This window comes from Carettochelys insculpta, chromosome 4 (assembly GCF_033958435.1).
Source record: "Carettochelys insculpta isolate YL-2023 chromosome 4, ASM3395843v1, whole genome shotgun sequence".
Lineage (NCBI taxonomy): Eukaryota > Metazoa > Chordata > Testudines > Carettochelyidae > Carettochelys > Carettochelys insculpta.
Window position 1 is genome coordinate 1829141 of NC_134140.1, and position 14220 is coordinate 1843360.

General features: G+C 61.8%; 1 protein-coding gene across 1 annotated transcript in view; it reads left to right on the top strand.

Moving 5' to 3' along the window:
* Positions 1-9632, top strand: part of DCTN1 (dynactin subunit 1) — a 96919-nt gene extending 87287 nt beyond the window's left edge. Inside the window, 12 exon segments of the mRNA XM_074992159.1 lie at positions 1118-1279; positions 1661-1792; positions 2077-2205; positions 2513-2655; positions 3510-3676; positions 5557-5690; positions 6375-6564; positions 7272-7345; positions 8208-8297; positions 8565-8682; positions 8685-8766; positions 8768-9632. Coding sequence (XP_074848260.1) covers positions 1118-1279; positions 1661-1792; positions 2077-2205; positions 2513-2655; positions 3510-3676; positions 5557-5690; positions 6375-6564; positions 7272-7345; positions 8208-8297; positions 8565-8682; positions 8685-8766; positions 8768-8951 — 1605 coding nt within the window. The 3' untranslated portion in view covers positions 8952-9632.
* The last annotated feature ends 4588 nt before the right edge of the window (positions 9633-14220 follow it).

Sequence of the window (14220 nt, forward strand, 5' to 3'; positions counted from 1 at the left end):
CTGGCACTTGGGATGCTGGCTCTGTTGGGGGACTGGGAGGGGTGTGTGCAGTGTGGGAGAGATGGTGCCGTCAGGGCAATGTCCGGCTGGCTCAGGGCTGCTGGTGCTCGATGCTGTGGGTCTCCTCTCTGCCACACACGTTCTTGTGAGCCCCAAAGGGCCCAGCCCCAGTCCCAGGTCAATATGTACTTGGATCTTACCCAGATCACCACGCCGGTGCCAGTCCTTCAGATCTGAAAGCCAAAGGTTTATTAGCAGCGGGAGAAGGAACAGGGCGTGAGAGGAAACGTGGTAGAGCGATACCATTCCAGACGCCAGCTGCAGGCGTGATGCAGCCAGCCATGTTCTGTGCTGATTTCTTGGAAGTCTCTGAACACACTCCAGGGGCGAGAAGGGGAGGGGCGATCCCAGGTTACGTTGGCTTAATTCACGGAGACTGAGGAAGCGAAGGCTGGAACGCTGGCACACGGCAGTGAGTCCCTCACCCCAAGAGGGCCACGGCCAGGGCCGTCTTGTATTTTTTCCAGTGGAGGGGAGCAAGTCCTTTCTGCTTCCCATCAGGCACTGGTGGGTCAGCGCCAGGTGAGCCGTTGTGGCTCTCTGCCATTGGTGGCTGCTTTTGCAGCATGCCCCAGTCCGTTTACGTGGCAGGTGGGATGAACAGCTGGGGATTTGATTGCCATTTCTTTGCTCAGCCCAGGTCACCTGCCCAGCGGGCTGCATGCCCCCGACAAGGCCCAATCCCCGAGATGTGTGCTCCACCTCTGAGCTTTTGTTCTCAGCCCATCGCCCGGGCTCGCATGTCCTGCCGGTTACGCTCCTCGCTAAAGCGTCTCTAATGCGGCTCTGTAGCTCCTCGTACACGCCCGGCACAGGCGTACGAGTAACGTAGACAGGCTCAGGGCATCGCCTGCTTTCGGTCGACACCTCCCTGGCCCACCTAGCACACGAACTGTGTACAGTGGTGCCAGAAATGGCTTCCAGTCACGTGACAGCTCCCCAAGGAAGCTGACTAAACTGCCCTCTGCCCTGCGTGTCGGGAACAGGGGGAGTGAAGCTGGGCACCCGGGCTGCCTGGGAGCGACTCCCCTTATGGCCATGTGTCCGCCTCACCCAGGTGTCGGACACGCTGCTGGACTGCCGCAAGCAGCTGACGTGGGTGGTGGCGGTGCTGCAGGAAGTGGCTGCCGCTGGGGCCCAGCTGATCGCCCCGCTGACGGAGAACGAGGGCCTCCTGGCCGGGAAGCTGGAAGATCTGGCCTTCAAAGCAAGCGAGCAGGTGGGAGCCCTGGGCTCAGGTTCCCTGCAGCCCTCTGCCTCTGGGGAATGAACCCCGGTGCGTCTGTCCCTCTGGCCCTGGGGGTTGTGTGGCGTGTAGGGACCTTCCATTCACCTGCCCTCAGGCTGCAGCCTTGTCTCACCCCAGGGCCAACCCTGTCTCCAGGCCTGGGCTCAGTGGTGGGAAGCCCTGGTGTGTAGGAACCTGCCCTCAGGCTGCAGCTTCCTCTTGCCATGAGGCCGCCCGCATCACCAGGCCTGGGCTTGGTGGGGGCCCTGGCTAACGGGGAGGCCCCATCCGGGGGACGTGGCTCAGCAGATGCAGAGCAGCCCTTGGAACAGTTTAATTCTCTCTCTCTCTCTCTCTCCCCGTTATCTGCAGATCTACAGCAGTCAGGGCATCAACCCCTACGAGTGCCTGCGCCAGTCCTGTAACATCCTCATGGCCACCATGAACAAGATGGCCACTGCCATGCAGGAGGGAGAGTACGATGCCGACCGGCCGCAGAGCAAGGCAGGCCCCTGAGCAGAGCTGTCGCGTGTGGGCTGCGGGAGGAGGGAGAGGGCTCTGGGCCAGGGCTTCCCCGACAGGCTGGGTGCTGAAAGGGTCAGGCTGCAGCATGCAGAGCTGCTGGGCACCCGACCCTTGTACGGCGCGTCGCCCCCGTTGGGGCTGAGGGCCCAGGACAGTCCGGGTCGTGGGGAGCCAGGCCACTGCCTGCAGGGTGCAGATCTGGGGGAATTCCCACAGCCATGGCAGGCACTGGCACTATCCCCCCACCCCTCCTGTCCCTGCAGCCCCCTCCTCCCGTCACCCTGAGGGCAGCCGCGCTCCGGGCTGAGATCACGGACGCCGAGGGCCTGGGGCTGAAGCTGGAGGACAGAGAGACGGTCATTAAAGAGCTGAAGAAATCGCTCAAAATCAAGGTGAGTTCTCCTGGGCTCTGTTCCCCGCTCGGCCCGTCCCGCGGGCTGGTGTAGAGCCTTGTGCGCTGGTGGTGCGCCCTGCTCCCTGCGGAGGGGAGAGCTGCCACCCTCAGCCGCTGCCGGGCCTCTTCCATCGGGTTCCCCAGGGACTGCGAGACCGCTCTGTGCAGCTCCCGCTGCCCCGGGGCATTGGCTGCAAGGGGCCGGCCTGTCCCTGGACTGGGAAGGACCCAGCGCCTGGCTGCGCCCTGGGCGGGCGGGAGCTCGAGGGCGCGAACGCACTGTGCCATCTGCCCCGCTGCTGCAGGGCGAGGAGCTGAGCGAGGCCAACGTGCGCCTCAGTCTCTTGGAGAAGAAGCTGGACGGTGCCTCCAAGGATGCGGACGACCGGGTGGAGAAGATCCAGACCAAGCTGGACGAGACGCAGGCTCTGCTCAGAAAGAAGGAGAAGTGAGTCCGGGCGCCCGGCTGCCGGGGCCAGCACAGGGCAGCGGCGCTCCGGGGCGGGAGGCCCAGGCGTTGGCACAGGGCAGCGGGCAGGAACAGGCTGTGCTGGGCTGCACTGCAGGAGGAGCAGGATGCAAGTTTCACTGGGCGAAGCGTCGCTGTCGCCGGGCCGGCCACCTTCCCGCCAGCTCCTTCCGCACCTGCACCGAGCGAATTCTGCCACGTGCGGTGAGGGCGGGGGACGCCTCCCCCTCGGGGTGTCCTGCACCAGGGCCAGCTGTGGGGGGAGCCTGGGAATGAGGGGCTCAGGGCTGGGGGTGAGACGTCTGAGGCTTGGAGTGCAGGATCTAGGAGGGATCTTGGGTGCAGAGGAGGCTCAGGGCTGGGCTGCAGGGCCGAGGAGGGAGTTAGGGACTTACAGCGCAGGAGGCGCTCAGCTGCTCTCTGTCTGGCTGTGCTGCTGGAATTGGAGGACTCTCTCTCTCTCCCCAGCCACGGCAGGTCCGTGTGCTGCAGCTCTGAGCCCCAGCCTGGGTCTTTTTAGGCACCTGCCTGGCTGCCCATCTGGCGGGCGCCTGCGAGAAGTTGGTGCTGTGTGAACCAGCTCCCCGCGAGTGGAGCTGGGTGATGCAGGACAAGCGGAAGAGGTGCTGGGCAGATGCGCTGCAAATGCTCCTGGGTGGGAGACTGGAGCCTGCAGGACTGGAGAGAACAGCCTCCCGGAGCCTGGCTGATGCCCTGGCGTGACTGGCTGGGGGAGTGGGCTGCTGGGCAGAGGCTGCGAGTTCGCCGGGGAGCTGCGGTCTCTGGGGAAGGTCTCTCCCACGGGACCAGTGACTCGACCTCTGCGCTCGCAGGGAGTTTGAGGAGACCATGGACGCGCTGCAGGCTGACATCGACCAGCTGGAGTCGGAGAAAATGGAGCTGAAGCAGCGCTTGAACAACCAGTCTAAACGCACCATCGAGGGGCTGCGCGGAGCCCCTGCCTCAGGCATCGCCTCCATCGTCTCGGGCATTGCAGGTGGTGAGTGAGCAGCCAGGCCCCTCCCTGGCATCTGGCTGCTGCTGTGGCCTCCCTGCCCGGCTGTTGGCGACAGACCTGGGGCAAAGGCCAGGGCTGGGTAGTGGAACCCCAGGGAGCAGCGCTGGGGCACTGGGCTCTGGCGTGAGCCCCAGGCGGAGAGCAGTGCTGCGGAGCAGAGGAGCCAGGCTGCTGCCACCCCCTTGGACTCCTGGAGCCAGGCGTGGGTGGGGTGGCTCAGCCAGGGAGGCCCTGAGCTAGCATGGCTGAGCCGAGGAGAGCGTGGCAGCCGGCATGGCCTCCCTGTACTCTGACCTGGTTCAGCTGGCACCTGCCCTTGGAGCTCCTGGGTCACGGGCAGGGCAGGCCAGCCAGGGATTCCCCTCTGGCGTGCTGCAGCTCAGCGGGCGCCCTGCTGACTGGGTTGGGAACACTGGGCTCTGGGCCTCCTGGAGACGCCAACTGGCCGGGGATCTCGGAGCCAGGCCACAGGATTCTGCCCTGTGCCCCAGTGACCAGAGAGCCGGTGGCCTCCCGTGGCTGGGGTGGCAGCTGCCCTGTGTGCGTGTGGGAGAGCCTTGTCCAGGCCTTTGTGCCACTCCCACAGCTCCCCAGGTAGGAACGCAGGCCTGACTGATCCGGCACTCCTGCGAGAGGCTCTGCTGCTGGGGGCGCAGCCACTGCTCTCTGGCCGGCGGGGGGTAAGCATTGGTGGGGTTGAGCAGCAGCCCTGGGGGAGAGGCAGGCGCCGAGCTGCTAGGGGCTCAGGGTGTGGCTCTGCTTGGGGTGAGCTGTGTGATGAGGGGAAGGCGTGGTGCCGCATTGCACTGGTAGCACTGGGCAGAGCCCTGGCCCTTCTCGGAGCGCTGCCCAAAGCCCCAGGCTCGCCGGCCAGGGAGGGTCCCCAGTTTGCAGCAGCAGAGCCAAGGGACAGGACGAAGTTTTCAGGAGGTCCGAAGCGAGTCGGTGGCAGGGCTGGGAAAGGAGGGTCCCAGGACCCCTTTCGTCATGCTCACAGCTGTAGGATTCCTGGTGCTCTGGCATCTTCCCTCCTGCTCGCTGCAGGCCCCGCCTGGAGTGCGCTGAGCCCAGCGGAGGTGCGGGGAGGGGTCAGGGCTCTAGGCTACGGCCTGTGCTGCAGCTGCCCTAGGTGGAAGGGGCTTGGTGGCGGTGGGTTGCTCCGGTGCTGGTTGGAAACTGCACGTTCTGCTGACTCAGCCTGAGCCCTGCGGCCTGGGGCAGGGTCTGCAGCAGCTGGGCTGGGCCCAGCTCTTTCTCCAGGGCTGGGTGCCCTGAGGGCCTCTGGAGCAGGAGGCAGATGGTGCCGTTTTCCCGGTGCCGTTTTCCCAGTGCCTCACTCCCCAGCTCTTAACTCTGCCTCCTCTTGTCTCCCTCTGCTGCCGTCCGTCCGTCTGTCCATCCTTGCGCTGCAGAGGAGCAGCAGAGAGGTACAGTGTTGCTCCAGCCTCACGCTGGAGCTGGGCAGTCCGAGGCGGAGCAGGAGACGATGGGCCCTGTTCCCTCCCCAGTGCTGGAACTGCTGAGAACTGCACAGCGACCGTGGCTAGCCCAGCGCTGAGCGGGCAGGGCACATCTAGGCAGCCTGAGGCATATGGAGCTGTGCCAGGGGAATGCCAGGCCACCCCCTGGCTGTCTGGGGACAGGGCCATGGCCGCCAGGGGGGAGGGGGTGATCCTGGCACTGCTGGCTGTTCTCAGGGGTCTGAGCCACCCGCCTTGCTGGGGATTTGTGTGGGTTTGACCCCAGGCATGGCGGCCAGCCCGTCCCTCTCCAGCTACTGCTCCATGGCCTGGTTTCTGCAAGCACAGCGCCCCCTCCGGCCAGCTCCGTCTGCACTGACCAGATGTTCTCGCCCCGTGCAGGAGTCGGTGCCGGCCAGGTGATGGGCGGTGGCTCAGGCCCTGTCCAGGTGAAGGACTCGCCGCTTCTCCTGCAGCAGATCGATGCCATGCGGCTATCCATTGAGCGCCTGAAAGCTGAGAACAGCCGGCTCAAGGTGAGGGGCCTGGCTGCGCGGCTGTGCCAGCAGTCAGCCGGCCAGGCCTGGCCTACGCACGCCCCGCCTGGCTGCCGGGTGATGGAGTGTTGCTCTCCAGCTGGTCCGTGGGTCGGGAGGAGGGCTCCAGACAGGTCGGAGCTGGGGTTAGTCTGGTGCTAGGGAGACCCGGACGCCAGCTGGTTGGGAGCCCAGGGCTGAGGGTGCCATGCAAGGGCATCCCGTTAACCTGGGCCCTCCCTGCAGCAGGGCTGATGGAAACTTCATCCCGCTCTGCTCTAGGAGAGTTTGCAGACCCCTCGCCAGGATAAACGGCCCGGGCTCCTGAGCACCTGCTGCCATCCACCCCCCGGGTTCCAGGGCACAGTGCTGGGCCTTGCGGGAAGGCGACCCCCACCAGCCATTCCATTCCGGGCCCTGCCTCTGGCCCAGGACAACAGCGCCCTCTCCCCTCTGCCGGAGCAGCAGGTGCAGAGGGAAGAGCAGCTTCTCGGCAAGGACTTCGGTCCCTGCTCTCCAGCCTCATGCAGTCAGTGCTGGGTGAGGGGGGAGGCCGGGTGTCTCTGGGGAAGCAGCTGTGGCCCCTCTCCTGCCGCTGACCGGAGACCAGGCCCCCAGCCCTCCACGTCCTGTTGTGTGGCTGGGGTAGAGCTGTAGTTAGCCCTGCACTGCCTGTCGCTGCAGGGAGCCCAGATGAAGACGGACCTGGCCACGCTGCCCCCTCTGTGTGTGCCGAAGCTCTCCCTGCCCAAGGAGCGGCAGGGCGAGGAGCTGGTCTCAGGCGCCCTGTACCGGAAGACAAGCCAGCTGCTGCAGACCCTCTATCAGCTGAGCGCCAACGCCAAGGTGGTGGACGTGACGCGCCAGAGGTTGGGTACGTCCCGAGCACGCAGCTGCCTGGGGCATGGGGCAGCCTGGGCCTACAGGAGCTCGCCCCAGGGCAGCTAGCGAACGTGCTGGCAGTATCGCGTGGGCAGCGGGCCCTTCCCGACGGCCTGCTTGCTAGTCCTCGCCACGGGCAAGCCCTTCCCTCAGCCCACGCCCAGCGCAGCTCTGGCACTCGGAGCGGCCTGTGGCTGCGGGCTGCTGCCGCTGGGGTGCAGCGCAGGCTGTCCTACGGCATCCCTTCCACTGGCCGTGGCCCCGCCGCCACCTGAGGCCTGGTGACAGGGCAGCAGCCGGGGAACGGGCCAGGCAGGCGGGGGAGCTCCGGGGCTGCAGCTGCTCACTTCAGCCACGGGGAGGTTTGGGGTTCCCCGAGGTGCTGGGTGTGACTGGCTGCAGCCCCGGCGGCGAGACGCACATGGCACTGCGGTGCCCCCCGGCGGGAGGGGAGGGGACGCAGACCGCCACGCGCAGCCTGGCGCACTAGAGGTCAGGGACCCCGAAGGCTGCCGCGGGGGCTCAGCCATGCAGGGCACCAGCTCTGCCAGTGGTGAGCCGGCCTGGCACGCCCTGATCACAGTGCTGGGCCCCCTCGGGCGGCGCCGCGTTGGTGCTGGGGGACAGGGTTCCTGGCTGTCCGGCTTGTCGGCGCTGAACACCTGCAGGGCCCCCTCAGCTCATGTCCCCTCCCCGCAGGGAGCCCAGCCGCCCAGCTGCTGGAGCAGACGGCCCGTCTCACAGCCCTCAGCAGCACCATCGACAAGCTGAAGGTAAAGCTGGGGGGGCTGCAAACCCCCAGACCAGGCCGCAAGCGGGAGCAGCCAGCCAGGGCTTCGTAACAACCTGCCAGGGCCGTGGGGCCTCTTGTGCCTAAGAGCTCTGTCAGCCCCCTCGCTCCCGACCCACCAGCCCCCTCGCTCCTGACCCACCAGCCCACTGCCCCCCTCTGCCGCCGGCCCCCTCGCTCCCGACCCACTGGCCCCGTCCCCCGCCGGCCCCCTCGCTCCCGACCCACTGGCCCCCTCCCCCGCCGGCCCCCTCGCTCCCGACCCACTGGCCCCCTCCCCCGCCAGCCCCCTCGCTCCTGACACACTGCTCCAGCCTCCCCAGCACTGGGTCCCCTGCAGGCCATCCAGTGCCCCTCACAGCCCCTGCCAACCCAGCTATCGCCTCCCTGGCCCCAGCCATTCCAGTGCCCCTCACTCCCAACCCACAGCCCAGCCCTGGGCTCCCCCAGCCCTGCCGGTGCCCCTCACTCCCGCCCCACAGCCCAGCCCTGCATCCCCCAGCCCTGCCGGTGCCCCTCACTCCCGCCCCACAGCCCAGCCCTGCATCCCCCAGCCCTGCTGGTGCCCCTCACTCCTGCCCCACAGCCCCTGCATTTCCTCAGCCCCGTGAATAAAGTGGCTTCACCCCCAAATGTCCACGTGTCCTGTGCCTGAGCCGCCTCTGCCGCGGGCGTGCTGGGACTGGGGCGCTCCGCCTGCAGAGTGGCGTGGGTGCCCTGTCACTTACCCTGGGCAAAGCCGGGCTGCTGCTCTGAGCAGTGTGTGCCCTGGCAGGGAGCCCCAAGCCCCAGGGGTGCCGGGGGCGCGTGCCCCGGAGGCTGATGCTGCCCTGCTCCTGTTGCAGGATGAGGTGATGAAGGAGACCGTCCTGCAGCGCCCTGGGGCCAGTGTTCGCACCGACTTCGCCACCTTCCCGTCCTCGGCCTTCCTCAAGGTGAGCTGCCGGCGCTGCCCAAGGGGTGTGAGCCGCGCCCGCCTGCCCCCGAGGGGCGCTCATCAGCCGGTTGCGGGGAGTGCGGCTCTGGGCCGAAGGCAGCCCCGTGGGCCGATGACAATGGTCCCGGCCGGGCGGGAAGGCGACTGGGCCTGGGCTGCATGAAACCCCTGGGGCGACTCGCTCTGGAGCTGGCCCTAGGACGGGCGGCTTGTCTCAGCCTCTGTCCTGCTGCCCCCTGACCCTCCGTCCCCTCTGCTCCCGCAGGCCCACGAGGAGAAGAAGGAAGACACTGTGTATGTTGGCAAAGTGACCTTCCCCTGCCAGCCAGGCCATGGCCAGGTGCACAAGCTGGTCCTGACACCAGAGCAGCTGTGTGAGCTACACGGCCGCCTCATCTCCTAAGGGCTCCCTCAGCCTGGCCCACTGCCCTCCCCTCCCCTCGCACAGCCCCTCGGCCTGGCCCGCTGCCCTGTCTTCCCCACACCCCTTCTCGGCAGGGACTCGCCAGCAGTGTGCACAGCAAACCCCGGCAGAGCGCCCTGCACAGGCCTGGCTAACAAACCTCTGCTCCTGGGAGCCTGGGCTGCCCTGGGGGTGCGTGTGCGCGCGCTCCCTCCAGGATCTCAGCCCAGCCTGGCATGGTGCAGCTGAGAGCTGCCCTCCCCCCGGGCGCCGGGGGCTGAGTTTCAGAGACCAGGCCAGACTGGCTACATTGCACTCACCACAGACCACCACCCACCCCCACCCTGGCAGCTCCTTTTCCCAGTTGCGCTGGCCTCACCAAAAGCCAACGCCCAGAGAACTTGCGGCTCTGCACACCCCGGGCTGGTCCTGCCCACTCCGCCCGGCAAGCCCCCATCCCCTGCACTCTGGTGGGAGGCTGGCAGGTTTGAGTGGCAGGAATGCAGGGCCTGGCCCTGCGCTCATGCTGGGAGCAGCGCTGTATCCTTGACTGAGCCAAGGGAAACTAGGCCTGTGTTGTCCGGGCTGGGGCTGGGGCTGGGGGGATGCCAGGCTCCTGGCCCAGGGGTCCAGATGTGTCTATCTCTCTGGCTCCTGTCACATCGGTTATGGCATGAAGGGCTCAGGAAGCAGTGGGCTGCACTGGAGCTCCCGCCCAGAACACTACAGTGCCTGCAGGGGGTGAGTTCATACCCTCCAGCTGGCAGCAGTGCAGCTCTCAGCCCTGCTCAGGCCCGGGCGCCCATCCCCTGGGGCTGGCGGAAGGCACTTTTGGTCTGTCGGTTCGTGTGCATGCTGCTGCATCGTCCCCTCTGTAACCGGTTCTGCACTCGAGCTCGGGCATGAATAAAGCTCCAACTGTTAAAGCCACCTTGATGCAGTGAGGTTATTGGCGGCTCTACCCACTGGGACCCACTGCCCAGCTGCAGTTCCCCAGGCTGCCTGGTGTCCAGGGAGCTGCGTGTGCCACTGGCTGGCCGAGCTGCTCGGAACGTCATGGCTTCCTTAGCTGCTCAGCCTCCCAGGTGCCTCGCAAAGGCAGCGCCAGGAGGCGTTGGCCTCTCTGGCGCTGTGTGACATGCTGGTGGGGATGGACGTTTTCATCGCGTTTGTTCTACAGTAGATCTCTGCCCATCCCCGGACAGAGGGAGCTGAGACAGCGAGTCCCAGAAAATGAGCACACGTGATCCAGCACAGCACCCAGACAAAGGAGCTGTGGTGGTTCTGTGAACATTTAACACAACTGTACAAAGGCCACTGACCACACTAAAGCTTTTGGTTAAAGGTTCAGCACTGCTGCTCGGCCAGGTGAGACCTCCGAGCCTGAAACACCCTGGGGTTGTGAGCAGAGCCAGGCATGACAGTTGTAAAGTCAAAGCCTTAGTACAGCAGGAGGGGGATTATTATTAGTTTCTCTGGGACCCTTGTGTGAAACTTAGCTGGGTGTAATATACAGAGGGTTCCCCGGGCATGGCTAAGACAACCAACTCTGGGCAAACTGCTGAAAACCAGACCACGTACTGCCCAAACTGGGGCTCCCTCACACAAGGCAAGCCAAACCAGTTACAAAGAGCACCTATGCTGTCCACTTAGATCTTACTCAAACCAGCACCCTGGGCCAATCCGTTAGAATCGAAGATCTAAAGGGTTAACAACAAAGAAAGAAAGAAAACAGGGCGAGAGAGAAAAATTGCTGAAGTTGTTACATTACATCCGTCCATCACAAATCTCTTGGTACAGGCCGCAGCTGATGGTGTGCGTGGACTGCTGTCTGAAAAGTCTCTTGAAATAGATTCTTTAGGATGGGTCCCTGGCCCTTCCAGGCTCAGTTCATAGTAGAATGTTCTTGCCAACTGCTGACGAGAAGGACGCTGGAGGCTGAGAACTGCCAGAGTCCTTTAATAGACTCCTTCCATGTGGAGGGAAGTTCCCTGCTCCTGGTCACGTACCCAGTGGTGGTGGACACCTGATCAGGTCACCTGTCTTTCCCGTGTTCGGGCATTCGGCCATTGGCAGACTCCCCAGTGATACATCTCAGCCAAGTTCCTGAGATGTGGGTTGGAGTCTCATGGGGCTCTTCCTTTGTTCAGCCCATGTTACCTGGCTGGGAGGTGACTACACCTTCTGCTGTGAATCCCAGCACTGAAATATTTCTAATGCAGGTACAGAGCCAATAGCTATAACTTTATGTACCAAAATGGGACAGATATACGAGCAGCACAAACAGATGCAGGGCATCACCAGCTTTCATAGAATCATAGAACTGTAGAGCTGGAAGAGACCTACAAAAGTCATTGAGTCCAGCCCCCTGCTCAAAGCAGGACCAAACCCATCAGATCAGCCCAGCCAGGGCCTTGTTGAGCCGAGACTTAAACACCTCCAGGGATGGAGACTCCACTACTGCCCTGGGCAGAACATTCCAATGCTTCACCACCCTCCTAGTGGAAAAGTTTTTCCTAATGTTCAATCTGGACCTTCCCAACTGCAACTTGAGACCATTGTTCCGTGTTCTGCCATCCGTGACCACTGTGAACAGCCTCCCTCCAGCCTCTTTGCAACCTCCCTTCAGTGAGTTGAAGGCTGTTATCAAGTCCCCCTCAGTCTTCTCTTCTGCAGACTAAACAGTCCCAATTCCCTCAACCTTTCTTCATAAGTCATATGCTCCAGCCCCCTAATTATTTTGGTCGCTCTCCGCTGGACCCTCTCCAGCATATCCACATTGTTCCTATACTATAACTGGGGGCCCAGAACTGGACACAGTACTCCAGATGCGGCCTCACCAAAGCCAAATAAAGAGGAATAATCACCTCTCTGGATCTACCGGCAACGCTCCTTTTGATGCAACCTAATATGCCATTAGCCTTCTTGGCTACAACGGCACACTGTTGACTCGTCCAGCTTCTCGTCCACTACAACTCCCAGGTCCTATTCTGCAAAACTACTACCGAGCCAATCGAACCCCAGCCTGTAACGATGCTTGGGATTCTTCTGGCCCAAGTGCAGGACTCTGCACTTGTCCTTATTGAACCTCATCAGATTTCTTATAGCCCAGTCTTCCAATTTGTCTAAGTCAGTCTGGACCCTGTCCTTACCCTCCAGCATATCTACCTCTCCCCCTAGCTTAGTGTCATCTGCAAACTTGCTGAGGGTGCAATTCAACCCCTCATCCCGGTCATCGATAAATATGTTGAACAGAACAGGACCCAGAACTGAACCTTGGGGCACTCCACTAGAAACTGACCGCCATCGCGACATCGAGCCATTGATCACTACCCGCTGGGCCCGACCTTCTAGCCAGCTTTCCATCCAATTTACCGTCCATTTATCCAATCCACATTCCTTTAACTTGCCGACAAGAATATCGTGGGAGACCGTATCAAAAGCTTTGCTAAAGTCAAGATAAATCACATCCATTGATTTTCCCCTAACCACAGAGTCAGTTACCTCATCGTAGAAACTAATCAGATTGGTCAGGCATGACTTGCCCTCCATGAATCCATGCTGCCTATTCCTGATCACTCTCCCCTCCTCCGAGTGCCTCAAAATGACTTCCTTGAGGAGCCCCTCCATGATTTTTCCAGGGACTGATGTAAGACTGACCGGCCTATAGTTCCCTGGATCATCCTTCTTCCCTTTTTTAAAGACTGGCACTACATTTGCCTTTTTCCAGTCATCTGGAATCTCTCCCGATCTCTACGACTTTTCAAAGATAATGGCCAAGGGCTCATCAACAACATACGCCAACTCCCTCAGAATCCTCGGATGAATTAGGTCCGGGCCCATGGATTTATGTACATTTAGCTCCTAACCTGTTCTTTCCCCACCAAAGGCTGTCCACCTTCATCCCACAATGCATCACTTATCGCATTAGTCCGGGAGCTGTCTTTTGTCCGTGAAGACAGAGGCAAAGAAAGAGTTAAGTACTTCAGCTTTCCCTACATCATCTGTCACTAGGTTACCTCCCTCACCCAGTAGTGGCCCCACGCCCTCTCTGATCACCTTCTTCTTGGTAACATGCCTGCAGAAACTTTTCTTGTTATCCTTCACGTTCCTCGCAAGTCGCAATTCCAGTTGCACTTTCGCCTTCCTGATAACTGCCCTGCAATCTCGAGCTATATGTTTATACCCCTCCCTAGACATCTGTCCAAGTTTCCACTTTTTGTAAGCTCCCTTTTTGTGCCTAAGTTTTCCAACGACTTCCCCATTAAGCCAGTCTGGTCTCCTACCATATTTACTTCTCTTGCTGCACATCGGGACAGTTTCTTTTTGCGCCTTCAATAGGGCTTCCGTAAAATACTGCCAGTTTTTCTGGACTCCTTTTCCGTTCATGGTAGCATCCCAGGGGATTCTGCCCATCAGGTTCCTGAAGGAGTCAAAGTCTGCTTTTCTGAAGTCCAAAGTGTGTAATTTGCTGCTCTCTCTCCTTCCTTTGGTCAGGATCCTGAAGTCTCCCATCTCAACCTTTCGTTAGGCACCTCCCTGGCCCACCTAGCCCAAGATCTGGTGCAAACGTAATACAGTGGTTGCAATAAGGATCTCATATTTATGGTAGAAGTCCCATAACATCACACCAGGTGAGCTGGTACAAGCTGTCAGTTAAGATCCCGCTAAGCTGTGTGGCCAGGCAGCTGCTTTACAAGCCCTGCACAGGGGCTCCGAGCTGCCGCACCAGCTCTGTCTGCCAGCCCCAGCACAAAGGGGAACCTCTCCCCCGCCCCCGTCTCTGGCTGCTCAGTGCTGGGGCTGGAGGAGCATCCCTCATGCCCAACCACAGCACCAAACCCAGAACTGCCCCAGAGCTGTGACTGCCAGGAGACAGGTGCCCCTGCCCTGGCTGTGCCCATTGGAGCTATGCTGGCCATGGAGAGCCGCCTCTCACCTGGACTCCGTGGTGAGAGACTGATGGGAGTCCTGTCTTCCCAGGACAGCCCGCACCGACCGCTCATCCCCGGCCTGCTACACGTTGTCTGTGTGCAGAACGACTTCTGTTGTGTGATGGGCCGTCTCCGCACTGGTGCGCGTAGTGAATGTTCTTCGTGTGGTCCCCCTGTGTGCTCCCTATCAGGTGTCGGGCCAGCGCCGGGGCCGCAGATCAGAGATTTGCAAAGCAGTTGCCGCTTGGATTGCACATGCGCAGAAACACGCTGGGCCCTTCACACGCTTCTAGACGTGCGCGATCTGGTCTTAGCCAGCTCCTCTCGACCGCAGAGGGACTTCTCCTGCGCGCCTCAGCAGCACCTCTGAAAAGCAACTTTTGATCTGTTGTTTCTCATTGTAGTTCAGTTTTATATTTGATAGTTATAGAAAGGAGAAAATGACACAGATTCTCAAGTCTTTAACAGATGGCCCACCCCACTGAAGTGTTCACTGACAGGCTCATGTCTATTGAGTTTCTCATCGCTTCTTGAGTTTCCGTACACATCAGCCTGTAAGTGAACACTTCAGTGGGGTGGGCCAT